We start from the raw sequence: 26,233 nt of genomic DNA on the forward strand, positions 1-26,233 counted from the left end.
TGAACAAAAGTCACCATTATCAGTTTCCACTGAGCTGGGAAACAGGAAAAAAATACCATGAAAATAATGGAGTTAGGGAGGCGGCTATGCTTTTCCCTTTCTGAGTACTTTTACAGGGTGATGATGCTATGAAAACGTAGGAATCCATTTTTTTCTAGTAGGGGTTGATGAACTTGTATAGTTTCTGTGCAAGGGAAGACGACAAGACATCTCAGGGTTGCCATGTAAAAATAAAAGCTAGGCTTAATATCCTACCCTGATAGAAATGGTGTGTTCTGTATATAGAATGTAATATATCTTCTTGGAATTGTATTTGTAATTATTTGTAAAAAAGACAAACAACCAAAAAAACCCAACAACAAAATCATGACCCCCTCCAACTCCTTATTCCCCAAGTCATATTTTATCATCTAGATTTTAATTGTACAGCGGTTAGTGGCATTGTTTAAAACGAAAAAATGAGGATTGTTTAAAATACTGTAAATTAGATGGCAATATTGTTGGAGCTGGGACTCTGGCAAACACCCACTGCTTGAAGCTCTTCTTCTTGTCTCACTGAATAATTTTCTTTTTTAGAGAAAATGTGAGTGCTCCCTACTTGCATCTGTCAACTTTCCCCATTCCGTTAAATACACAGTAAATAGCCAGTCTCGCCATGATGAGGCCCTACTAGGTGTCCAACAATCGGATGTACTGTTCTGTTGTTTGCTTTTAAATCCTAAAAAAAAAATGCAGATACGCTGTCATGAATGCATTCTTATTGAGGTCCTGATCTTGATGCCCGGGCTTTTCCGAAGCGGCTGCTCCTGACACGAGTGAATGTCATTGCCATCTCTTCTGCGCTTACACGGTGACGGGGAGACTTGCCGGAGGGCTGAGTGTGGCCTCGTGGCCTCCCTCGGAGGCAAAAATTTTTGCAAAGGCAAAAATCTCCTGCATTTTGGTGGAACTGGGGTTTCAGAGCACAGCTTGCAGGAGCCGATCTGCGCTTTCAGATTTCTAAGCTTAAAAGCTAAAAGTGCGTGGATGCTGTCAGGAAATTTATGCTTAAAAGTTCATGTAGCACAAGACAGTGTGGTGGGAAATCAGCTGTCAAAAAACCATACTGGGGACTATAGGTTTTACGAAATCCCCTGGCTTTTGTGGGAGGCTGGTGGACTGTTAGCAAAGGGAGAACAGCTAAAGGCAGCACAGCACAAGGGAGGGTGCTCCTGGGCCGCGGGGCGCCTTGCTGGCACCCGGCGCCTGCGTGGGGCCTCGAGGAGGATGCCGTGTCCTCCCTGTGCTGGGGAGCCGCCAGGGCGGCACAGTCTCGGAGAGTCAGTCCCATGAAAATCATACTGTTACACTTAAGCAGGGTGTGAAACACATACTTTGCCTAACTCATGACCAACCTCTGTGTTGCTCTGTGTGTTGGTGCTTTGCAAGCGATTAATGCTGAGGATAAATGAAGTACCTGCTAAAGGTCAGCAGGAGCTGACTGATGCATCCTCAGAGCCAGGCACAAGTAAATATTTCTCAAGTGAAAGATGAGAAACGGTAGGAAGAATGTGGCGATTATTTATTTGCTTTCCAGTGCTGCGTGGAGGCATTTCTTATGATTGGAGACTTTGGGGGAAAGGGGAATAAGTGCTGTAAACACATGCAGAAGATACCATTTCTGCCTCAAAGAAGTTGCTGCCTGATTTAAAGAGGAGGCACAGCAAGTAAGAAGGAAAATAGCCGAGGAAGGGCAAGGGAGACGGTGAGAGCAGGATGTGATATTGCATATAGGCCTGAGCCAGATGCTATTAGACCCAGTGGAAAGATTCCCATTGCTTGCTGTGGGCCTGGATTGGTCCCATGGTATGGTCCCATGGTTGTAGGTAATTAATTGGGCTGAAGTCATTCAGAGCAATGTTAGTTATAAAATGGGGGAGGAATGGAGGAGAGAATCGGGATATTGCTATTCCTTGAGTTACTCATCAAGCTTTCAAAGAGCAGACTGATGACAATATAGCAAATTTCCTAAAAATTGTAATTGTTTGGCAGTGTTCGTTTAGTGATACACGTGCACTGGGTCCCTCCATGGGGCAAGGAAGGGTAATTTAGAAACTGTTAGCTTCAGGGGATAATGCTAGTGGGAAAAGTGAAGGACAGATTGTTCACTCTGTTTCCAAAATACTTTAGTAGGGCTTTTCATCTCTGCAACAATACACTTCCTCAAATTTTGGAAAGACTGTAGGCTACTTTGTAACGGGAATAGGCTTGGATTCTCTCACTGCGGAAACGTTGACTCTCTGCAAAACCGGAGCGTGAGTTCAGATGCTGAGCCCTCCTGTTCCGTGCTTAAAGCAGAAAGGGACGTTCTCGCGTCTGGGCTGCTTCTGAACTATAACCTCCAAATTATTGCAAACGCTTCATGTTTGAGCCCTGGATTTGAAAAGAGGAGGAGGCCAGGATGTCTTACAGTCAGTCTGCAAGGGAGGGTGATAAGGCCATGCTGTTGTCAACTGGTTGCGCATCTGGATGGAGGAATCAATGATGGAAAGCTCAGACAGGCCCAGGTGCCCAGATTGCCCTGATCTGCACAGCAGAGGAAAGTGCAGGATGTTCTTTAGCAGGCACTGGAGCTATTGCAAAGATATTGCACTGGGACAATCCTTCTCAGCTGGCAGAATGACTCAGCCGGAAAAGCACAAGCATCTCCAGCCAACCAGGCCTTTTGCTTAAAGAACACTTGCAAAAGGAGATGAATGCCTCAGCAAAGAAAGAATAAACAGCTGTATGTTTGACCTTGTCTGGTGATCTGAGATTAAACCCTGCTTGCTCCTTCCATCATTCATGCAGCCATCCCCTGGGCATCGCAGGAAGTGAGGAAGAAGCTGAACTAGTTATATGTCCTGATCAGCTTAGGCTGGCATCGCACTTTGGGGTGTGGAGCCAGGGTACCAAAGGCTGTGGCTGTTCCGCCAGGACCGCTGACCTGCCACGTGTTATAACTTGTCGTGAAGCTTCCCAGATGCTGAGGTTTGCCCCATGCCAGGCTGGGATACGCATGGGTAAAGCGGAAGCAGGCTTGCAGAGCTCCACTGGGGCCCATCTCGGAAACTATCAAGAGAAGGGGAAGACACCTAGGTCACTCGTAGGGCTGATGTGGCAATACTGATAGCTTTCCTGAAAGGGCCACCACACATCACCTTCTGAAAGGGCATACTGCTGTCTGGCTGGAGCAATGTGGCTGTCCTGGGGTAAGGCACTCGATGGCAGGGCACCGTAGCTGTAGAGCATAGAGAAAGTACGATAAGGTAGGTTAGGGCTGGATGAGGGTGGGAAACCAGCCTGCAAGGCACGATCCTTAGGGTCGTGGGAGCTGTGCAGACCCAGCTGGTCTGGATGGGGTGAGTTAAGTTCCACAGTCAAATAACTGAAGGCAAGAGGATAATGGATAAAGGGCAAAAAGCAATGATGTGGCAAAGGCATAGGGCAGCCTGGCTGGCTCACAACTAAGGAGAGCATTTGGTAAGCACAAAGTGCAACAGACATGCAAAAATATGATTGGGTTCATGTGAATAGATGATTTTAAATCTTACGAACCACTGTAGCTAGAAATAACCGTGTGGAGCACTGGCCCTGGGGAGTTGTCGTGAGATGTCATCCATTGGAATGGTAATTCCCTTGGATCAGACTGAACAAACTTAGCACATTGGACGCTATTTATGAAATAGGAAGGGATGTGTTCAGCATCCTTCGGGCATCCTGGGCCAGTTAACCACTGATATACAGCATTTTTATCCCAAATGTTACATGCAGTGTATATGTGGCAGAAAGTTTCTGCAGTCTCCTTTAAATAAAGGATATAAAACTGAATCCTAAAAATAATTTCTCTTTAAAGTGAAGTTTTAAAATGAGCTCCCACAGGACTCTGCTATTTATGTGTCAGAGGAATAGATTAAAATAAGAAAAATGTGGGCCTTAAAATCGTACTTGCTCCCAATTGAAACCCATCAGTCTTACTACACATCCAAATAAGGCGTCTCCTAAGCATATGCTATGCTTACAAATGCATTTCTAAAAAAAAGTGTATGATTTGAATATATGTCAGAATTTATACAGAAGAATGTTATTTAAAATGAATAAAAATAAATGTATATAATTTGTATCTATGCCACATGGATTTTTGTGTTTGTTTTTTTGTTCGTTAAAGTTCAGTAGAAGTCTGTGCATTAATAGCAATCAGAGCTGGATTGAGACCTAAAGCATTGAATCTGATCTCATCCCAGTAATGACATTTGTTCCAAGAGAATTATTCCCTCATTATACCCATGTACGTGAGATGAGAACCATGGCCTAGAAATGTTTTTTAACATCAGATATTCATTAGTACAGCTTACATTGTGTCAGATAATCCATCTCAAAAATGAGCCCTATGATCTCTTGTGTCTGCTTATTAACCATTCCAGCTTTCAGCTAGTTTCAGCAGTATGTTTGGTAGCTAGACAGTCAATGGGTTTTTTCCCATTATTGTGTGTAATATTCACATAGACATATTTTGTCAGAGATGTATGCAATCATTAAAAACGAAACCTACAGAGCAAAGCTCGAAAGTGGAAAGGGATATTGTATTGTATTTTTCTTCATGACCACAATTGGTCTTTCAAAGGAAATTTATGTTCATCAGATCCTCTGAAATCCATATCTGTGGCATCAGTCGTTTTGAAAGTTATGGTAACATCTACCTCTGAAAAAATTTGCATTTCTTTCTCACTTGTCAGGGTTAGGAGGTTAATTTGAATTCTTGGTGCAGAAGTAAATTCCAAATGCTAAGGTTTCTTTCCTGCTGAATGTTACGTGTAACTCTTTTGGCTCCTATAAGCAAAGCGCTTAAAGACAGGTAAGTCAGCATAAATAAAGTGGGTGCTAAAACTAAGCATTTTGTAAAAGCAAGGGCCACACTAGTGAAATTCCAGGGTTTTTTTGAGACCCGATTTGCATTAGCAGAGCAGTTTGACAGTATATCACTTCCATTAGGAGGAATTTTGCTCTGAACTGTAACAGGAGCAGGCGGTTTCTGAATCAGGCCCCAGCACAGGGACTAGAGGACAGGACAGCAAGGAGGACCCAGGCTTGGCAGATTGTGAGAACCATCCTCCTAGTGCCACCGTCACGCTTCAGCCCCAGCGGAGCAGGCAGCGGGCTTCCATCGCCCTGCCTGGCAGGTTGGGGTCAGCTCATCCATACCACCGCACACACCACGAGTATTTCTTTCCTAGGCCCCCTTTAGCATTTTGTCTCTGACGTGGTAAGGATCTCAGGCTGCCTTGTAAAGAGCCACTCCAGTATGGCTTGCTGGTACGAGGATTTAGCATAATCTCCCCGAATATATCACTAATTAAGATAAGGTTAAACAACAGTAATCTGATTATCAGAAGGCAAGTTGTTAACTGCTTCAAAACAGTATGTTTCCCTACCCTTCCCGCCCCTCACAGCTCCTTGGTGCTGCTGTAGGTTTTAACAAACTGGGCTGTGGGGTAGGACGTGGAAGTTTTATATGTATGTGTGGTTTACATATATATGTATGTGTGGTTTACAGATATATGTATGTGTGGTTTACAGATGTATGTATACACACACACAAATGTGTGTGTGTGTGTATATTATATATACATATATATTTACACATATATATAAGCCTTTGGTCCAGCAGACAGCCATTTCACAAAGCGATGAACTCCACAGTGAGGGTCCGGCTGCTTTCCTTTAGGTAGCACGTTGGGACTTGCTGCCTGGCTCTGCAGAGACAGAGATGCTGTACCAGCCCATAGCCTACAGTAAATAATTTGCGCTGTACTTACGGCTGCCTGATGCTGATTTAATGGCACACGTCAAATATGTAATACCTTACAGGAACACTAACCAATAACGAACTGGTATCCTCCTTTCACTAAGTGGACGGTCACTCTTTTTAAGAAGGTCTCCTTTGTAAACATGTGAAGTCACAAGCTTCTGTCTCAGCCTGGCTGATCAGATCCTGGCACCATATGGCAGACCTGATTTTGGAAACTTAATTTCAGCTCGGCAGAAGGTGAGGCCACTGCAAAAGGGGGCTCAGTCACACGAGGTGACAAATGTCTGTCAAAGGCCATGGGGAAGTTGAAGGGACTGAGCATCTCTTAGGCCCCAAATGCAAAGCATCAGACATGTCCAGCTAGACAGGAGAAGAGATTAAGAGCTTAGCTGTACTAAGTAGCGCCTGGTGTTTCCTTTCAATTTAGGACACTACCAGCTGCTCCATCATGCTCTTGTACACATTAAATTGAAAGACGGAAGTAGGGCTGGGAAGCCCATGGTGACCATACATATCTAGTGGTTGCAAACCACAGCCCAATGCCTGCCACCACCCATCTGTGGCATTTTATAGGCCTCCAACCTTCATCTCTTTTGAATAAAGATTAGAGCCATGTTGCAGGTACGCAGAGAGAATGGAGTTAACAGGACAATATGACAATTCGGAATAACAAAGTTGTAAAATTACCTTGGTCCATGGTCACATGCCAGCCCTTATCAGTGGCCTGTTTCTTGGCCAGGTAAGAACTCCCTTGAGATATCCCAGACAACGACTGTGAATGAAATCTGACACACACAGTCCTGAAAGGGAAACCGGATCTAACGCTCAAACACCTGGTCAATCCTGCGTGTGTGAGCCAGGCAATTGTCTCCCTCCGAAATGGAGCTTCTTTATGTTACAGGTAACACTGAGAATAAGAAACTGAAAGCATGTACTTATTATTAATGCTCAGAGCGGTGGGAGGTAGCGGTAGCAGTGTGGATTTTCCTGCTCTTTATTTGGTTGGCCCGGCAGAAGCAGAAGAATCCATGTCCTTTTTGCTGAGGATCAGCTGTGTTCTCTGCACAATGCCCTGGTGTTTGGGTTGTAAACACTGCAGAAGAGGATCTCCATCCCGCACAAAGTTTCAAATAATGAATTAAAAAGATGGGGATATGTGTCACATTTTGAAAAGCAAAGCAAACCCTGGGTCTGGTGTTCCACCTACTTGTTCTGTGCAGTTACAGCTTATACCACATTAGGGGCATGTTGCCATATGCGAGTGACTGACAGAAAGTGCTCTCCACTAAACAAAAGGTCAGAGATAGTAATATGTATTAGGGCATATGGAAAAATTGGAGAAATGATGACAGTATTTAATCTAGCATTTTTGAATGTCAGTGTTCTGAAATGTTCAAATGTCAACATGGGAAAATATTTGCAATATCTTTTGAAAAAAGCAGGAGTGTTGCAATAGTTGTGGCTATTTTTATTTTTACTAATCAAACTGCTTCAATACATGACAGATTCTGACAGCAGTTGGTTGCTGTGATTTTTACCCTTGCCAGTTAAAAATAATAGTGAATAAAATTTGAGACTAAAGCATAAGTATTTTTTTCTTAGTCTTTAATATTAATGTAATCTGGATTACTGCTTTACAACATTTATTTTACTAATCAGTAGTGCTTCTGCTAATCTCTTGGCACCTTTCTTTGTTTTTTCATACATATCTCCCAATATTTGCTTTACCCTTTTCTTTTCATTCTTTAGAAATGTGACTTCATTTAGTACTGATGAGTTCTCTGATATCTCTTATTTCTCAGTGCATTCACTTGATTGGCTTAAGCTTCTAATAAAGCCTTATCTTTTAAAAAAGTAAAAATAACCTGACTTCTTTTAACTGAGATGCTTTCTTATGTCTATATTTTCACCTTTGACAAGCACTATCTTATTCCATTTATGGCTATGTTGCAATAATAATTGGTTTTCTATTCTACTTTTGATGTATATCTTGGCTATCTTTGCCATTTCCACTGACTTGTACGCCTCTCTTGCATGAAATATTAGCTAGTGGTGTCCATTTGCCTCTCCCCACCTTATCTATCATCCCTCATTTGTTAGTGAGACCGTTGCAGGCCCGGATCAGCCTGCAGCGTGCACCGCCAGGTGTTGGATTTCCATACTTGCACCTTGAACGTGCAGCGTTAGGGCGCAGGAGCTGCATCCCCTGGCTCCACGTCCCAGAGTCCCTGCAGCGAGGGATCCCAAGCACCATCCCGTGGCGGGGGGGTCTCTCACAGACTAACGGTGGGTTTTGTTCTTCCCTCCCCAGGGGACACAACGGGGTCCGATCCTGCATCAGCGCTCTGCGCTCCGACGTGAGTGGGCTCCTGGGGAAGGGGATCTGTCCTGCCCCTGCCTTGGTGCTGGCTTGCCACCCCCCGCGCCCCTCGGACGAGCCCCAGCCCCCTTCCCTCCACCCCTGTGCTCGCCCCCCCCTTCCCTCTGCCCCTGCTTCCCAGAGGGCCTGATGTTGGCTTGGCCCCAGTCGAGGACATGGAAACAATTAGCTCAAGTGGATCCGCCTGGCCTGGCAGGAGCCTGGGGCCCAGCCGAGCCCGACAAAAGCCTCTTCCCAAACTCCTGGTTTCTGGAACAGGGCCTGAAACCACCCCAGGGGAAGGTGGGGAGGCCCGTTTCCCTCACTGTCACCCAGGCCATCGCCCCGTGCAGCACTGTCCCTCGTCCCCTTGAGCTGCTCAGAGCCAGGGGGTGACGCGAGGGCAGCAGTGCTCGGGGGCAGGAGGCGCTTGCCCTAAGCTGGGGTCATCCGGGTGCCCCGCCACTCGCCCCATCGAGGCCTCGTGACAGCCGCGGCACGGAGGCTGGCAGTGCCGCTGACCCCGCAGCGCCGGGCAGCCGCCACCTCCTGCGCCGCCTCCTGCTGCGGAGGGACAGGAGAGCGGCAGGGGGATGCGTCAATGCTGCCCCTTTGTGCGCAGCTCCGAGAGCCTTCATAAAAACCGCAGACCCTGGCGAGGGGCTACACAACTCCGAAATTCAGGGTCTTTAGGCACCGCAAGAGCCGCTCCACGCCCGCTAGGGGCCGCTCACACGCAGCCCTCAGCGTCCTCCGCTCAGACCTAGGGGCGCGCCCAGGCTGCCCTCAGCAAAGATGGCAGCTGCTTCGTCCCCTCCCTGTCTTGCTTTGAAAAAGATGGCGGCCCTCGACAGCGTTGCTGCTTCCCTCACTCAAGATGGCGCCCGACCTTTTTTTTCCTCCGCTTTGCCCAGCTGGCAATTGCCACGGTCCTCCGCCCCACTCTGCCCTCAGCCAACATGGCGGCTGCCAGCGCGACCTCGGCCGGTACCCGTAGTAAACATGGCGGCGCCCCCTCAACTTCCATTGTGCCCGCGCCGTGCGCTCCGCCGCGGTAGCTTCAGCGGCTTCATCTCCGTCGACGTAAAGATGGCGGAAGCGGTTGCGGCCGTTTGAATTCCAACGGAGCCGCCAAAGCCGCGCACAAAAGAGCCGCGGCCCCCGGCGGCGGCCGTTCGCGGGGCTCGCGGCGCTGCCATGGACTCGCCGCCGGGGGAGGACCTTACGCTGCCCGTGGCGCTGGAGGGCAGGTAGGCGGGCAGGGTCCGCGAGCGCGGCGGGGGTGGCGGCTGGGGGCCGGGGGGTCGTCGCGGGCGCTGAGGTGAGGTGAGGTGAGGTGAGGCGAGGCGCGGCGCCAGGCCCGCCGCTCCCCTCCGCGGGTGCGGGCCGAGCCGGCGGGGATGGCGGCTGCTCTCCTCAGCCTCCCTCTCCTCAGCGATGTCTCCCCTTCCCCAGCGTCAGCATTTCCCAGCTGCCAGACGTCTCCCGAGGTGACCCCCAGCCTGGCCCGGCCGGCAGCGGAGGTAAGGCCGGAGAGCAAGCGCCTTGGCGCGGGGCCCCACGCCGAGGTAGGGGGCGGCGAGGCGCGGGCACGGGGGGCCGCGGGCCGTCAGGCTCTGTGGGCGCGGAGAGCTTGGCCAGAAACTTCATTGTAGCGCAGCTGGGCTCGTTGTGGCGCCGTCGAAGCCCAGTGAAAGGCTCCTTCCGTGTTTCTAGAAAAAATTCCCTCCCGCAACTTGCCTTTTCTGAGTTGCTCGTTGTTTCGTGAAACGCCGAATGTTGCAGCCGTGGTCTTGGGCGTGAAAAGCTCTGCAGGCAAAAAGAGTCAAATGCACTGTCCCATCTGGGAAAAATGTTATGGGTTAACAAAACATTACTGCTCTGAACAGGAGGTTCAGATCTGTAATTGTTCTAAGAAATCTTGCTTAAAAAAAGGTAGAAAGTATCTTTTAAGTGAGGCAGCTTTCTGTAAGTTGTGTCTTCTTAAGACTATAAAACGCCAGCAGCTGCTGCAATTGCTATTGTACAGTGTGTTGTCTGCGGTCATTAAGTCTGTGAATCTTGTAAGATGATCAGCAGTTTTGTGGATTATGTGCTACAATACTCAAAATATCCAGTAAGGCAATATTGTTTTTTCATATAGTGCCTGATCCTAGGGAAATTGCATGCCATGTATCATTAGGCTTTCCAGTTTCAATTCAGTTATGAGGAGTTGCTCCCTTTCTATCTAAGTGGCTAAGCTAGTACCCATTACCCTAACTTTTTGCTTATTCTTTCAATAAGAAGCCTCCCTGTCTAATTTACTGATCCCTGTTAAATGGGGACTGTAATTCAGTTTGTTTTTCTATATGATGACCATATAATTATGCTCCTCTTCAGGTTTGGAAGAAAATAACTTGGAGCAGTTATTTTAAAGTAAAATGGTTGAATGGTATTATTCTGAAAGCTACTATTAGTCTGGCTAACTGCACTGTGTTCTGTTATGTACATTTCTGAGGGGTATGTCTTTGATTTCTTTTTATTTATGCATTTATCTAGCAAATAACTCTGCAGACTTCATTGTCTAGAAGAAGTAGGTAGTACAAACTAGGGGGCCATTTGGATATGCTTCCCAGGAAGACCCACTTGTTCATGAAAGCAAGCAAATAAAAGAAACATACCAAGGCCGCAACATAGCGTGACTATATTCTGCTTGTGCTTAAGGAATGGTGTCTTGTGAGACTGATTGGAGCTTCAAGATTTAAAAACCACCTGATGGCATTCTTTGGCATATTTTAAAGACTGATTTACATTATCGCATAACAATTTAGAAAGTACTTTAAAGGAAATATTTTCTTTAGAATGAGGGTCAGTCTGAGACCTCACCTTCTTTATATTTTGAGATGTGAATACAATGTGTTTATGCAATCTTGTTATTCTAAGTTGACTCTCACAGAAGCTTTGAATGGGAATAGTTATGTGCTCCTATTAAATGTAGCTGTTACAGAACAGGTGCGTAAACAGAAGAAATTTTTAGTACATATATATTCAGAAGGGATTACATTTCATGAATATAGATACTGGTAACTTCTTCTGTCCATGGTTTCCCTGAGTCTAAGGTGGAGGCCTGTCCTGTGGCCACTAAGATACAGAGTGGTTTGAACTGCTTTCAAATAGTTTATTGAGACTTCATTCTAAAATGAGAGTCCCTTGGAGTTGCTCTGATGACTTGTCTCTAAAAACTGAACCTTGTATGGCTTAATTTCAGTGTATCCCTTGGTTTAAAAGGATGATGTTGAGATTTGAGAGTTTATTTGATAGCCAAGTTATTGTGATCAGAGAGAAATCTAGACACTATGTAGTACCACTAACACACAAAGTAAACAAGGGGCAAAAAATGCCTGCCTGCCTTCCCAAAAGGTGTTGTATTTTTGTGTTTAGATTAAAGTAAGCCTTTGCTGCTTCCAAACTGAAGCCTAGCTTAGATTCCTCTGTCTGAATTCATTCTGTCTTCTCAAATGCCTAGTGTTACCAGATGTGGCAGAAGATACAGTCTCACCAACCAGAGCTCGGACCATGAAGGACTATGAAAATGTGAGTAGACTTCTAACATAAGATTCCATGATAGAATCATGGTGATGGTATGTCTAGTGTGCTGACTGAAGTGCTGACTTTCTGGGTCAGGTTCTTAGTTGTTTCAATAAGTATAGATCTGTTGAAGGTGTGATCAGCTAGCCACCTGTGTTTGAATCTCCTTTTTTCAAGTATTGCTTCCAAAAATGGAGACAAGTTTTTGTTGTTGAGACTAAACTGCTGCTCTTAAGCTGTGGAATGGAAATCGGCACCCTCTATGCAAAACTGCATGTAACCACTAGAAAAACAAGAATTTGATTTGCAAGTCTGCAATTGATTCCTTTTATTTTAAGGAAATATCAAGATTATCTTCATTTAGGCTAGTGGAGGATTTGCCTTTTTAATTAATTGACTGCTCTATAATTCCTTTTATATCTGTTATTGTTTTGTATTTGTTCACAAGTGTTTGGAATGCTTTTGTTATAAAGGTCTAGTATCTTATTCATTATAACACAGTTCTGTAGATAAGATTAGGTTTGGAGCATACTAGAATATAGACAAAAACATTAGACATTTCTTAAATACCAGCTGTACTGGTTATTTCAATTGAATGAACTATTTAAGTAATAAACCAATTGTTTCTTACTGCTGAATAATGATTTGTTTGGGTTATGGCTGTGTTACAGAACAAATAGTCTGTAAAGAGTTTTAAATTGTTTAAATCAAATCCTATTGTTTGCTTTCTCCTCTAAAGTTTCCTCAATTGAAAATCTCTTGGAGAAGGCTTCTTTACTTTAGGTAGTGGCTGTGGCTTGCTATCTGTTTAGGATATATTCAAGTGTCTGCAGGTTTTACTGTGGTTCTGTAGCTGCTGTTAAATTTTGTAGGGTTATGTATGAAATAACATTCCATTCTAAATTTTTTTTCTTCCAGTTTCTTGTAGCCTTCTTATATCCCTCTGAGGAGAAAGTTATGTTCTTCATTTAGAATTTAAAGCTTGTTTTGGAAAGCTTTGGTGAAGGATGTTTTTGCGGACGCTACCTATTTCACTTTCTCTTTTGTTTTCGTGTATTGGATGGGGGTAAAATGACATGCCTTGGTATTATTATGTGCCTGAGATCTTGACTATGACATGTGCCAAAGACCTCAGTGTAGAATATGCATTCTGCAAGTGGTTTAATATCTACAGTACCTATTTTCATAGGGAAAAAGCTGTAGAAGGGAGGAGAAAATCCATTGTGGTTCATTCTTTCTGATGAAGGAGTTTGTTTTCCTTTTGGAATAAGCATAAGATTTTATGCCTTGTCTTTGACCTCTGGTCTAGAGGCTATACTGTTGAGGTATGCTGGAGATGAGTGCTAGTCAGCCTGGGCCTCTGTACTGACTTAGAGAAGAAGGGGGTCCCCCCACAGACCTCTGTTTTTTTCTGGTATGTGCAAACTCCTTCTTGCATCAAAGCTGTAGCATTTCTCATGGGCTTCTATAACTCTTCTGAGTCTTTAAGATTCAGTTTGCTGGTAGCTGGAAGGCTAAACCTGGGAAAGGGAGCATTCAGTAGTAGCTCTTTTGGATTCACATAGTAAAGCTGTTCTTATCCTATGTTAAAACAGTCTGAATAGTGCTTTAGAAGAAGGTAAAGGTTGTAGGTAATTCCTGCTTGGAGATGGCATGTTCTATACTACTGCATGAGTTTGCTGTTCTTTGTGGCTGTTATATATATGGGACATAAGAAGGAAATAATAACAAGAGTGGGCTCCTCACCTTGCAGCTCAGAAGAGTGTGATGTAATGACCCTTGAATGATATAGTGGGTAGATCCATGTAAAAAAAAGTTCCTTTTATGTTTTTATGGTGAACTTGCTGAGCTAGATAATATTAGAAGTGTAGATTTTATTATTTTTCCTGTTGCCAGAAAGCAGGATGCATTATAAATACCATGTGCAGTTAGAAATGTGATTACACGAGCAAAATGAAAGACATCTGTAACTGAGGACTTTGTCATGGTTTCTTAGATGCTTTTGAACAAAAGGACAAATGGTATCCAGTCGGGGAACTAAGTGATACTTGTGGGTTTTCTTTTTTTCTTGTCTCCCCAAACCCACTTAATTACAGTTTTGCAATCTTTTAAAATGGCCTCTGCTGGCAAGCAAAAACTGTGTTGTACTGTGAAACCACAGCCTCTGCTGACAGATGCCATTTTGCATAAAAGTGACTATGCAGACATGGAAAGGAACTAAATTGATCTAGACAAGTGGTATTTGCTATCATGCAGTGGTGTGGAATTTTCTGTGTGGAGAGTACTTGCATTGTTCTGGTTTTTAAGAGGTCTCTGCTGTTTCTCTTCAATATTTTCTTCCCCCCTGTTTTTTAATACAGAAACCAAAATGTGAAAAGGAGTTAAGACTGAGCTTTTAAATGCAGAAGTCAAGAGGATTGTCATTAAAATTTTTCTGCAGTGTTAACTTGTTCCCTTTTTACACATTGTCTTTTATTAAGCTATAACTTTAAACTGTAGTCTGCCTGAATTAACTTTGCTCTGAGACACCGAATGTCGGAGAATACATTTGTTTCACTTCTTGGTTTAGCAGTATGTTTTGTTTGCGCTTTGAAAATAGTACCCTTAAGCTCTCTGGTTTAATTCTATTGCCACTGAAATATGTGGAAATAGAATTAAGGTAATGATGTGTTGTTATGAGACTGTTTTTCCTTTTAACTGAGAAACATATTCAAGGTGTGAAGACTGACTAGAAGTTCAGCTCGTATGACTTTGGAGTATGATTTGAAATGATCATTGCCAGCTTAAAAGATAAGCTCTGTGGCCTGTTCTCACTAGTTGAGCGTAGTCGTGCTGAACTCAGCAGGACACAGCAGAATAAGATGTACAGGATCTAGCCCTTGGGGGTTCAATGTTGCGACCTTATCTCATTAAGAAAACTTTAATTCTTAGATTTATTCCAAATAAGGATTTGGGTTTTGAGCAACATCCTGCACTGTGCTCTGACTTGTATCAGAGTTGCATTAACTTAATGCTTGCATCCATTTGAATATTCTGCACAAGCTGTTCCAGTTTAAGCTAGTGTGATACTGTGTTTTAAGCAGTTACAACTTGGACAGATCAAGTTTATATCCACTACTCTTTGATCATCCAATTGGAATTGTAGGGAAATAATGATAAAATAATGGATTAAATATATGCATTGCTACTGCTTCGAAAGACAGGCTGTGTCAAGATGTGAGAATAGGCCACAAGCTTGTGTGTACCTGAAAATATGCAGGTCTTAGGCTGATCTTTACTTGTGTGAATAATGATGAGACTGCTTGCTGAGCAAAGCTTGTTTAAACTGAGGAATCGCTTGCAGATGTGGGTTCTGAGTGCAGTTACAGAAAATAGTTTTCTGTGGTTTTCCCATGCCGAGTACTTTAAAATTTGTATTGCTAATAACTTTTGCAAGTGGTGCCATGCTGCTGTTCTGGAAAAGCTACATAAATATTTTATTAGTAGCTCTCTAACATATTAGATTTCCTTTTGCTGAAGGCGTCTGGCAGGGGACACTAGTTTTATTTGAATGAATGTTTTACACTTAGTCTCTTAAAAATTTTAGAAGGAAACTCTTTAATGAAATCATCAACTACGTTGCTGCTTCTACTTGGAAGGTTAAAAATCATATGTCTTGAAGGACAGATGTACAAGAAGCAATTTTTTTCCAGAGAATTGCACTATAAAATGTGGGATGGAGCAAAGGTTTTATTGGTGCTGAATTGGGTTCACATGCCTTACAGGCTGCCTTTTTCTGCCATGAATAATGCTACTGTCCAAAGCTTTGCCAAGAAAATGTTTGTTTCAAGGTATCTTCTTGTATTTTGTTCAAGTTGTATCTTTTAGAAGAAATAACTACTCTAGTATTGCAAACCAAGAGGTATAAAGTCTTGGATTCTTTGTGTCAAGTCAGATACCCTTAGTACTTAGAGAAGGAATATACTAAAGAGCATTGTCCATGCAAGAGCATGCTGACAAGCTATTACATATTTTTTAATATTATTGTAGTTGTTTGACTTAAGTGCTAGAGTCTCAGAGTTTGGCAGGCCTAAAAATAAACGTAATTAACCACACAATTAACATGTGCACACACTTAAATATAATTATATGCATATAATATATATTTAAAAGCATGTATGTGTCTATATCGTATATAAATAAGGTGTGTGTGTGTCTATATCTTTTTAAAGAATATATTCAGGATGATAAGGCTAGAATGTGATTTCTACTTCAAGAGAAGAATGGAGATGGAAAAACTGTGTTATGTCTGGGGTGCTAGAGGAAAAGTAAGTTCTGGGATGTGTACTGACATTGGAGCAGATGATATAAACCTGTTCAAGGGCTTAGTGTCCCCCAGGGAAATGTAAATATTCTGTCTTGAAGGGAAGAATGCTCCTTTTTGGCCTGAGTGTCGTAGGCTGTTATTATTAAGAGCTTCATAATTGGGATTTTTTTTAGAGTCCAATGGTTGGTTGAATTCTAATCTTTGTGTTTGTCTTGCACTGTGAAGACCAAAAACAAATATGGCAGCAGTTTTCAGTGGTTATTCTACTTGGCTTGAAAAACAAGATGTAGTTTGCTTTTTTTCCTCTTTTTTTTTTTTTTCTTTTCTTATTTTACAGCAAATCACTGATCTGAAAAAAGAGAACTTCAACCTGAAACTTCGTATATATTTTCTGGAGGAGCGAATGCAGCAGAAGTTTGATGGCCCCACTGAAGAAATCTACAAAATCGTATGCATTTAGAATAATATAATAGAAGGCTTTTTTTAAGCATTTGTTCTATGTGAAAGTTACCTGTTTTACTCAACTTTTATTGGAGTATTTTTGGCATTGGAAATTTTAGTATAATTTTATTTTATTCCAACCTAATCCTTTTCAGTAATAAGGGAATTAAAATAATCTGTATGACATGTGGAAAGATCAGGTTAGAGTTCTCAGTAAAAATGCCGTGTTAGTGTCCATAGCTGTGGGACAGGTTAAGAGATGTTACGTTTCAAGTACGTGGTTATGAATCTTTTGAGCTGTGCTACTGAAATCATATATGAAATGGGGAGTAGAAGAAGCAGCATGTTCCCTTCTGATTTGAGTACGTAGTGATTCTGCTTGCTGTTATTGGGGAGCTTGGTTCACTCCTCTATTCTTTCATGGGTTTATCAGATGTCATTAAAGCTACTTGGAGGTTGCGTGGTTAGCTGCTTGACCTCTGACTGTTCACTGAGGGGGTCCACTTCATTCTAGCTGTTCTTGAAAGGTGTTTCACCACCTTTATGGCTGCCTGTTGATTAAAGTAGTAGATCTTCCAGTCCCTGTGGAGCTGGCATTGTTTTGATTGCATATAGATAAAGCTGTATTAGGGTTGAGTCTAGCTGCCAGTTTTATTGTTCTGAATTGAAAGAATGCAGGTTCCTACAGGATTTGGGAAGTTGTTAATTTTTTTTTTGTATGTCAGGTTGTAGAACCAACTGGTGTTTTTTAAGTTGGAAGAAAGATTTGAGTCTGGTGTCCTTGTTATTTCAGGTTTACAGGTGGTGAGAAGCATTTCTTAGGCCTTTTGGTGGCCTCTGCATCCTATAAGGGAAAAGAAGTCCCTTACTAATCCAGCAGTATGTTATATTAGTAACAGATGCTGCACATGTCTCTCTTCAGTTTCCCATATTAGGATGAAAACTTAACTCTCTTGATGATTGCCACAGTAGTTAAGTATATAGATCGATGCTCTGTTAGGTCATGGTTTCAACTAAATATTGCTAGTTGGTCTTCTGTCTTGGTCCTCCATGCTGGTGTCTTCTAATTTCTAATATACTGAAACGTTGTCTGTCAACTTGTGGACCAGGTACTACTTTGTACAATGTGTGCCAAAGTTATGAGTAGTCTTCCCAGGCTATGACAAAACCAGTTTAAAACTTAATAACCTTGGTAACTGGTTTTTGATAGTCAAGTTTAAAAAAAGAAAGAAAAACAAATCCTGTAGCTCAAAGAAAAAATCAAGCACACGAGCTCTAGAAACTCCAAATTGTTTCGTACTGCTTCCCACTATAACTAAGTGTGCATGTGTGTGTGTGTTTGGGGATTTCTATTGCTTGAATACAACAGTCCTAAAAGCTCTTTGAGATTCTCGAAAGTTTTGAACCTTCCAAGATATTTCCTTTAAAAACTAAAAATCACTTTAACCCTTCCTTCCTGCACCCTGCTGTGCTCCCCCCAAAGACCCACCCTTTTAATTTGGTTGTCCAAGCAAAAGGTAACCTATATACTGCAGTAACTTTTGAGTATGGTGACTTCTGAATTGTCTTCAGGCAATTTCATTTTTGTATTTTAGAATATTGAGCTGAAAGTTGAGATAGAAAGTCTGAAGCGTGACCTGCAGGAGAGAGAGAAACTACTCATCAAAGCCTCGTAAGTACCAGTATATTTCTAAGTGTCAGTTATTGCAGTCTCTTACTTGAGACTTCCAAGATCTTTCTTCTAAATGAGTTTTTTTTTCCTGGTGCTTTAAGACTGTGAGGGTCCCAAAGTAATATTTTAGAGGATTTTATCTAAAGTTGCTTCATTCAGTTGGCATTTAGTCTCAATACACAGTGATGTTATGTAGTTACATCAGCCAGTGTGACTTTGATATGATATCCTTCATTACATGGTATTTTTCAGGTAAATCAATGTGGCTGTCTAGTTGGGAATGGGTTAACATTCCTGTTCTTGTAGAAGTTAAGCTAAGATCTCAATTGTCTCAACAGATGGACTTTTTTACTGAATTGGAAAGATGGGACACAAAACCCTGTTAACAATAGGGGCTGTAAGAGTAGTTCAGAACTAATCTAGAATGAATCGCATAAGTGCATTCATTTTTATATAATACTAGGAACACAGTTAAAAACCCTGTTTTTCCTGTGAGAGCCTTTTTTTTTTCTAAACTGGTGTTACTTATTTAAAAATTGTGTAGTGCTGCATTGTCTTATGGTATGAGCAAGATGGAATATGGTCTGTGGAGGGCCTGCATGGCTGTGGGGCTGACAATTGGCCATTAAACTGTTTCCTCATAGATGTCTGCTTCAAAACAAGTCTAAGCTGGCAATGACTGATAGCCACTGACTGCTGCATGGGTCTCTGTTTCGATGGATTTTTCTTTGTGTGACCTACCTCACAAGGCACTGAGTTGTTACTAATTAGTCTTTTTCTCAGTAGTCTAGAGAAGTGTAGTTTCAAGTGGATCCTGAGGACCAAATTAACTTTTGTTTGGTCTCTCCAGGTAGCTGTCAGTGTATTGACAGGCTTTGTAGGGAACCTTCCACTGCTGAAAGTTCATAATACGAAGCAAAATTAAGGGGGAGATTACAAACAACTCTTTGCTTTGTAAGGAAATACTCTTTCTTAAAGGAATTAACAGTTACTGAACATGCAGTTGGAGAGGTCTCAGGAGCTTCATATCTTCTGTTTATTTCAGTGCTGCTGTCTGGAGAAAATACAACTTTACCAAAGGCTTGATACTGTATTTCAAAGCTTTAAAAATATGAAGGAAATACTGCAATTATTTCTTTTTCATTACATGTAAAAGGTGCTTGCTTATCCACTGCGACAAGGCTTGTGTGTGGAACTCTTATCGCTTTATATCAAGCGGAGGCTATACTCCAACAATTGCTATATAACCTGTAGATGTTTGTATTTAATCCTATAGTGACATGCGAGTACAGATAAAGTGGAAGCCATTTGCTTGTGTGTAATCTATCAGACTTTCACACTTCAAATGTTTCCTGCTCTGATATGTAAAGTGCTTTTTGGGTGAGCATAAAAAATGTTTCATCATTACCTTTTCTCCAGAGTGGGAACATATAAGAATGAACAGTAGTATTTTTCTGGTAGACATTTTTGTTTAAATGCTGGATTTCTACCTATATTATGGTCTTTCAGTAAGGCAGTTGAAAGTCTGGCCCAGGGCGGTGATGCTGAAATACAGCGTGTGAAAGAAGAGGCACAAAAGAAGGTACAAGAAGTGGAAGAAGTCCTGACTAGCAGAATAAACCTTCTGGAAGAGGCAAGTGTCTAAAACTGAAAGAGAAATTAGAAAGCATTATTTTTTGTATTGTGGCTGAGATTTGATACCATGATCTGCCTATAAGTTATTCCAGAGTTGTTTCAGCTTTCCTGGAAAAATAGTCAGTACAAAAAAAAAAAAATACATTGAAAGGGAAAATGTTAATTGCTCTAGAAATCTCGAATATGAGAGGATAGCTGGTCTTCAGCAAATTTGTACATTTTTGGTGTCTAGGTACGTGCAGCACAATTCTTTGATTCCTGAATTCTGATCAGGAGGCTATATTTCTAGAACTATAATACCTTCTATTGAGCGGGAGAGGGGCTTGATTCTGAACGTTTCCGCTGATAGTCTCAGCTTCCAGAGTAGCTGAAACCACTCTGTAAGAACTCCTGCCACTTCCTATCTTTCATAGGGGACCTCAGTATCCCAGTATAAATCTGAGATTCTGTGGCTTATGCTCATGGGCTTACTATAGGCCTGTTTCGGAGGATATTTTTTAACAATGTTTTCTTGAATTCCTTGTCTGTGGCTTAGATAGTTCTCATTTGGTTGTGGAAAGACACAATGAGGAAAAGTCTTTTCTCCATATGAATAATGTGCTTCCTCAGAAGCAAGAAGTCCAGTTTCATTTAGAGAACAAGTTTGCTATTGAACGGCCTGTGCTGGAAATACTCGTTCTGGAAATATATAAGCTAATGATTATTTTGTGTCATTGACTGTGTACATTTATCTGTAAGTAAGGGACTTAACTGTGTTTGTGGAAGAAGAGAAATAGTGCAAGGAGGTATGTTCCAATATTTGCTTTCCCACCTCTAAAGAATGAATTCATCATGGAAGATGATGGTACAAATCTCATGATGCTATTTTGTCAGGATGATTTAGTGGTATTCCTAAAGCAGTGAGCCCTCAGAGAGAGAGGGGGCAAAATCTCCATGAGCTTTTCTTCAGTTGGATAGGATTAGGATTTCTCAAGCATTCCCTGTGCTATTGGGTAGGCACAGAAGATCCTGAACTGCTTACTTGGATACCAAAACAGTGAGTTGGACTGGTGTTTCCCAGATCTGACTGGTAGAAGGGAAAATAATCTAATCTCAGGGTGGTATTGGTATTCTCTGTTTCCTGAAGATAATGTTGGCCTCAAGTGAATTTTCTTGTAAATGTAAACACTGCAAAGTAGTATTAGTTGCTTGTTTACGTAGAGCCATATAAATATACAGATCCAGGGAACATAAAGATTACTTTTCTTTAGGAGCTTTTCATTCAAAGATAAATGCAGACAGAACAGCCCTTTAGGAGAGGGAGGGAGTGGTGAAATTTAGTAATAAAGGACTTTTTATCTCCCGCTGCCCCACTGAGATTTTTAGGATAGACTTGAAGGAGAGAGGGAGTTACCTGTTAGGCTAAAAGGAGGCTTTTAGGTCATAGAAGGCAAAATTCACTGAGCACAGCAAGGAAGCTTACAATATAAAAATGAAGGTCTGAAATTTTATGTAGTGTATGAGGCTTTTGGTGTTCCCTGTCTCCATGATTGAGGTCCCTTGAAGAGCTTGACCAGAATATCTGGGTGTTACCTCTGTTTCCATTGCTGTTCAGGAGGGAACAGTGGGATAGAGCCAGACACAGAGTTCAGAAGCATTTGCAAAGGGCTTGAAATACTTAAAGTTGCTAAATTAAACATACCAACCTATGTTTGGTAGAGGATTTCAATATGTGAAAAATTTTGTGACCTCTTTATTCTTATAAGCATTAGGATTATCTGTTTTGATTACAGAATCTTAAAGCTGCCCAAGAGGAGGTGGAAAAAGCCGTTGCAGTGACAACAAAGGAGCAAGTTCTGAGAATGGCGGCTGAGCAGAAACTTGCTTCGCTTACAAATACACATCCAAAGGATCTAGATGTGATTATGGGAGCTGAGAAGGACAGGTCAGAACTCTTGCTGGTGATGGTTTTTAACCAGTGGAAATTGTTTACTGTTTAAAAAAATTCTCAGAGTCAATGTTAATAGTGGTTTTAAGGGTTTGATCCTATCCTCAGATACATGAGTGAATATTACTGGGTATCTGATCCAATCAACTGTTAAATAAACACAGCAATCAGCTTACAAGCTGTGTGTTAGCAGAATCATCTTTCATTGTGGTCTGAAAGCATGAAAGAATCTGTATGCACGTGACATGAGCATGTGCTGCTTTAAAACATATTTGTAGCTTCACTGACTTTTCTTCTAGCTGCTTTTTGAGCCATTGCTGAGTAGAAATTACAACTCTTACATTAGTTTTCATTTAATACTTTCATAGTGTTCACATACTATTCAGTTCCAGTGATGTATCTGTTGATAAATCTAAATGGGAAGAGAAAGAGAACGTGCAGTAGTTCAGGCTTCGTGGTTTTGATTGCCCTTTACAAAACACTGACTTTGCGTTGTTTGGCAGGTAGCTGAAAAGGGGCTTGAGTTGTTTAGTAATGTCAAGTGGGGGAAAATGCGCACGGTTAAACCTCAATTTCAGAGGGTTGACTCTTAGATATTTAGGGTAAAATGCATGTCTGGTTAGCAATCCAGTAAAGCTTAGTTATTTCAGGGGTGTTAGCCTAGAAGAGAGATGAAAAGATGCAATTAAGATTGTTATGATTCCTTAAACTTTGGGGTATTCATGATTCCTTAAACTTTGGGGTATTCTTTCCTGTTGTTGCATGAATCCTACAGTTATGCAGTGTATGGCTAACTGCATAATTGGTCTATCCAGGTAAAAGAAAATTACATTGGTCTGAGGCTTTGATTTCATAGTTTTTATTTTGGGGTAGGACCAAAGATAAGTTTGCAGTGTTTTCCAGACAGTTTTTATAAAAGCATACAGATTGGTAATTGCAAATCTGAACTCCTCAGCAGCATAAAATTATGAAATTGTAACTAGTTTTGATACTGTACCTTAAGTGACACCATAGTAATTACAACCTCCTCCAAGGTCAGCTCCCTCCCTTCCACTTTACCTTTTCTATCTGTTAAACTCATGTACATGATGGCAGTTGCTCTCCTGATTGACTTGAGCTTGGGAGGAATGCATTATAAAACCTGCTCCTTTCGGAGATACTTAAGTTCCGGCTCTGTAGTCTGTGTGAAAACAGTGCTTAAAGTGTGGAAAGAAATTGTTGGTACTGGATCACTAGAGTGAAGGCTGAGTCCAAGAACATCTCTTCTTTTTTTGGTGATCCTGTGTTGGCAGGACTTTTTGTAATTACATGCTGATAGGTCAATGTAAAGATTTTCAGGACTAGAAAACCAGAGTGCTAATGGAAGAAGAGAATACTTGACTCCTTGAAGTGAACAGAATATTAGTGCGCACTAAACACTTGAACTTGTTTGGGAATAGCACGTTTGGAATTTACATTGTCAGTAAAGACACTTTCACCACCTAGGCTACAAAATACCAAGAGAATCACAGCTGGCATCTAATGCTGGAAAGTTTTCAAGTCCATTGGGGGTCTCAGGAAACTTGAGCATTGCGATTTGGGTGCCAAGATGAGTATGACCAAGCAATGACCAAGTTTCTTTGTGTGTGTGGTTTTATTTTGTATATGTGAGACACTGGAAGGCTACTTTAGCGTACAAATATAAGTGAAAGTAAGTACTTGAGGGACACTGATGGCACGTTAAGGATAGTGTTGCATGTGCTAGGAAGTGGAACATATTGATAACCGTCATTATTTTTAGCTACACTGTGCTTTCTGTAGTATGAAAAAAACCTTGAGTGTTTACTTTTGAAATGGTACTGGAGGAGAACAAAAATGAGCACCTTGCAGATAGCTCAACCTTATTTGTTGCTTGAAGTTATGGCACCTTTTTTCCTTTCTTTGGAGGGAGAAGGGGCTGTTGTTGAAAGTAATTCCCGAAATAAAACAAGTTTTGTCTGGAGTCTCTGCTTAGGAAAGTTGTCTATAGGATTTATTGCAATGACTGGAGGGTAGTAATAGTGGTAGATGATGCAAGATTAATATTAAAAATCTTACAATTTTAGACTTATAGAGCAACTGAATCTGTCTTTGAAAAATAAAGAAGCTATAATTCAACACCTTGAAGAAGAAAAGTCTCAGAGTGGATCTTATGATGGGAACTTACCAGCAGAAAAAATCAGAGAACTTACCATTGCTTTGAGGCATGAAAACAATAGTGAGATAGAGGTGAGATAACTGACTGAACAGTTATACATTATAAATTTCATGTGGCCTGGATTTTAAAGGTCTTGTGCACGACAGTATATAAGTGACTTAAGCCAATTTTTTAAATATCTTTCTTTATGGTTATCCTTTCTCCATTCCATTAATATGGATTGGTTATATTGTGGTTAGGCTGTTGATATTCATCCTTATTATCCATGCTTATCATTCTTTTATTGACAAGTCATGTTTTTCATTGACTTTACACCTCTTTTATTATAGATACTGTGCAGTTGTTCTAGTGATGTTTATGTAAAAAAATGCTAGATGTTAATAGAGCATTTAAAGATGACATAGCTTCTGTAGAAGAGAAGAATGTAATTTGAGAGTTTATTTTTAAAAAGTCTTCCCACTGTTATAGTCTGGAGAAAAGCTTTGGTAAGAGAAGCAGGCATAACAAATTCTCATGGAAAAGTCAAGGTATAACCTCTGTAGTCTACAGTAGGTGCTGTCTAAGATTCAGCCTCTTATTTTAATTATTGTTTGCCCCCTTTAATGCTTAATGAGGTACCTTTGTGCTTAGAGTGAATTTACTTGGTGGTAACAACTGTTTGTGTGTGTATTTTTTCTTTTTTTTTTTCTTATAGGCAATCAGAATGGAGCTTAAAAATGAGCGAAATTCCTTTGAAAAAAAGATTCAGGTAAGTTCTGGTCTTGTTTTTGTTCCTTGACCACTTAGAGCATGTGTTGGGATCTCTTCTATTGTGCATTCATAGATACAGAGAGGCCTTGGCTCAAAAAGGAGCAGAGTCATCCTTCGGTAAATCCTTTGTTAGATGATGAGAAAGCTCATCTTATTTTGAAACAATTTGCACTGAAGTTGACAGGCATTGTTATCAAATATTTAAGCTGTATGGCTGATACTCATGGCCAGCCCATGAGATTAAGCTTCTTTTACTATATTTCAGGCACATCTTTAAGAAGATGATTCACATTTTGGGACTATATATTAGTAATTTGAGTAAAAAGATACAAGAACTCTGAGACAAAATGCTTATTAATGTGCAGTTACAGTATCTCTTAGTAGGAAGTTAATGCAACTTTCACGTAATCTAATTTAGTCTCTTCAAGAAGAGCTACGAGAGAGAGAAAATGAGCTTGCTGTTGAAAAGAAAAATGGCTTGAAAAGGGATAAAACCATTCAAGGGCTAACTGTTGCGTTAAAAGGAAAAGAAAAAGAGGTATGATGACTATGAACTTGCTTTGCAGAACTATCGTGTGTGTGTGTTAGGGGCTGACTGATCCCACTGACTGTTAGGAGGCTTCTAATAGGTCCTGAATCACTGTTGTCATACAGCTGTAAGCAGATCTGTGGAAAACTGTCACATTTGTTATCTAGAGCTTTGAGTCTTGGACTGTGGGGGAAGAAAAAGATGCTGAACTGATACGTTCTCCCTTAAGAACTTGGAGAATGTCTTCAGTTGCACACTTTTTCATTGGCTCTGAACATCACTTAAAAGGTATGAGAAGTATTTCACGTCGTTGAGTAAGTGGAGCTGGCATATAAAGTAAGCTACAATAGGAGAGGTCAACTTCAAATTGAGATTTTGTGGAATAGTGGGAAATTCTTAGTCTATTGAGTGTTGTGTGATATGTGTAGGATTAACAGTTTCTTATACAAGACTTAGTATGATGTATCTAGTGTTTTTGTTCTTTAAAGTATGTTTTGTGGAGTTGGATAAAAGGATAATGAGACATGATAGCTATTACAAAATCATCATCCCTTGGAAATAACTCTTTCTACATAGGATTCATTTTACTTTATTTAAAGAATGAAGAACTTAGTTCTGAAATTGAGGATTTAAATGTTTCGTTGGCAAAGGCAAGAGAGGCAACTCACAAAGCACACATCCAAAAATTCAAGGTAAGAAATGAGCAATTAAATGTGGCTTTCTCCTTTCTCTCCCTCCCTTCTCCATAATTCCACACAGGAAGTATTGTTCCGTATCACTGAAAGTGAAGGAATGGAAATTATTTTAATATGTTGTTTAAAATAGCTAATTGTTCTTATGAAATGAGTTGCCTAGAACAATTCTGTTTAAATGATGGAGCATTAAAATGACAGATTTCTTATGTTTCTCAAATTTTTTTCTCCTGTAGCAACTGAGATTTAAGGGAGAAATGTATAAATGCAAATTAAGGAAAAAAATGTGACAAAGATACTGAAATAGTTGCTGAGTTGATATTGAGCTTACTTTGTTAGCCTGAGAACACTT

At 41.2% G+C, this 26,233-nt stretch overlaps 1 protein-coding gene across 4 annotated transcripts in view; it reads left to right on the forward strand.

Annotated features, from left to right (window-relative positions):
- The first annotated feature begins 9,154 nt into the window (after positions 1 to 9,154).
- Positions 9,155 to 26,233, forward strand: part of CDK5RAP2 (CDK5 regulatory subunit associated protein 2) — an 83,731-nt gene continuing 66,652 nt past the window's right edge. For 2 of the 4 annotated variants that reach the window (XM_026059597.1, XM_026059600.1), the window contains exons 1-12: positions 9,155 to 9,436; positions 9,642 to 9,709; positions 11,692 to 11,759; positions 16,397 to 16,507; positions 18,096 to 18,172; positions 19,682 to 19,805; positions 21,580 to 21,731; positions 23,819 to 23,981; positions 24,605 to 24,658; positions 25,079 to 25,198; positions 25,357 to 25,477; positions 25,766 to 25,881. In XM_026059597.1, coding sequence (XP_025915382.1) covers positions 9,384 to 9,436; positions 9,642 to 9,709; positions 11,692 to 11,759; positions 16,397 to 16,507; positions 18,096 to 18,172; positions 19,682 to 19,805; positions 21,580 to 21,731; positions 23,819 to 23,981; positions 24,605 to 24,658; positions 25,079 to 25,198; positions 25,357 to 25,477; positions 25,766 to 25,881 — 1,227 coding nt within the window. In that variant the 5' untranslated portion in view covers positions 9,155 to 9,383. The remainder of the gene's footprint in view (positions 9,437 to 9,641; positions 9,710 to 11,691; positions 11,760 to 16,396; positions 16,508 to 18,095; positions 18,173 to 19,681; positions 19,806 to 21,579; positions 21,732 to 23,818; positions 23,982 to 24,604; positions 24,659 to 25,078; positions 25,199 to 25,356; positions 25,478 to 25,765; positions 25,882 to 26,233) is intronic. The other 2 variants (XM_026059598.1, XM_026059599.1) reach the window with 1 other exon arrangement.

Source organism: Apteryx rowi, unplaced genomic scaffold (assembly GCF_003343035.1).
Source record: "Apteryx rowi isolate R43461 unplaced genomic scaffold, aptRow1 scaffold_16, whole genome shotgun sequence".
In the NCBI taxonomy this organism is placed as follows: Eukaryota; Metazoa; Chordata; class Aves; order Apterygiformes; family Apterygidae; genus Apteryx; species Apteryx rowi.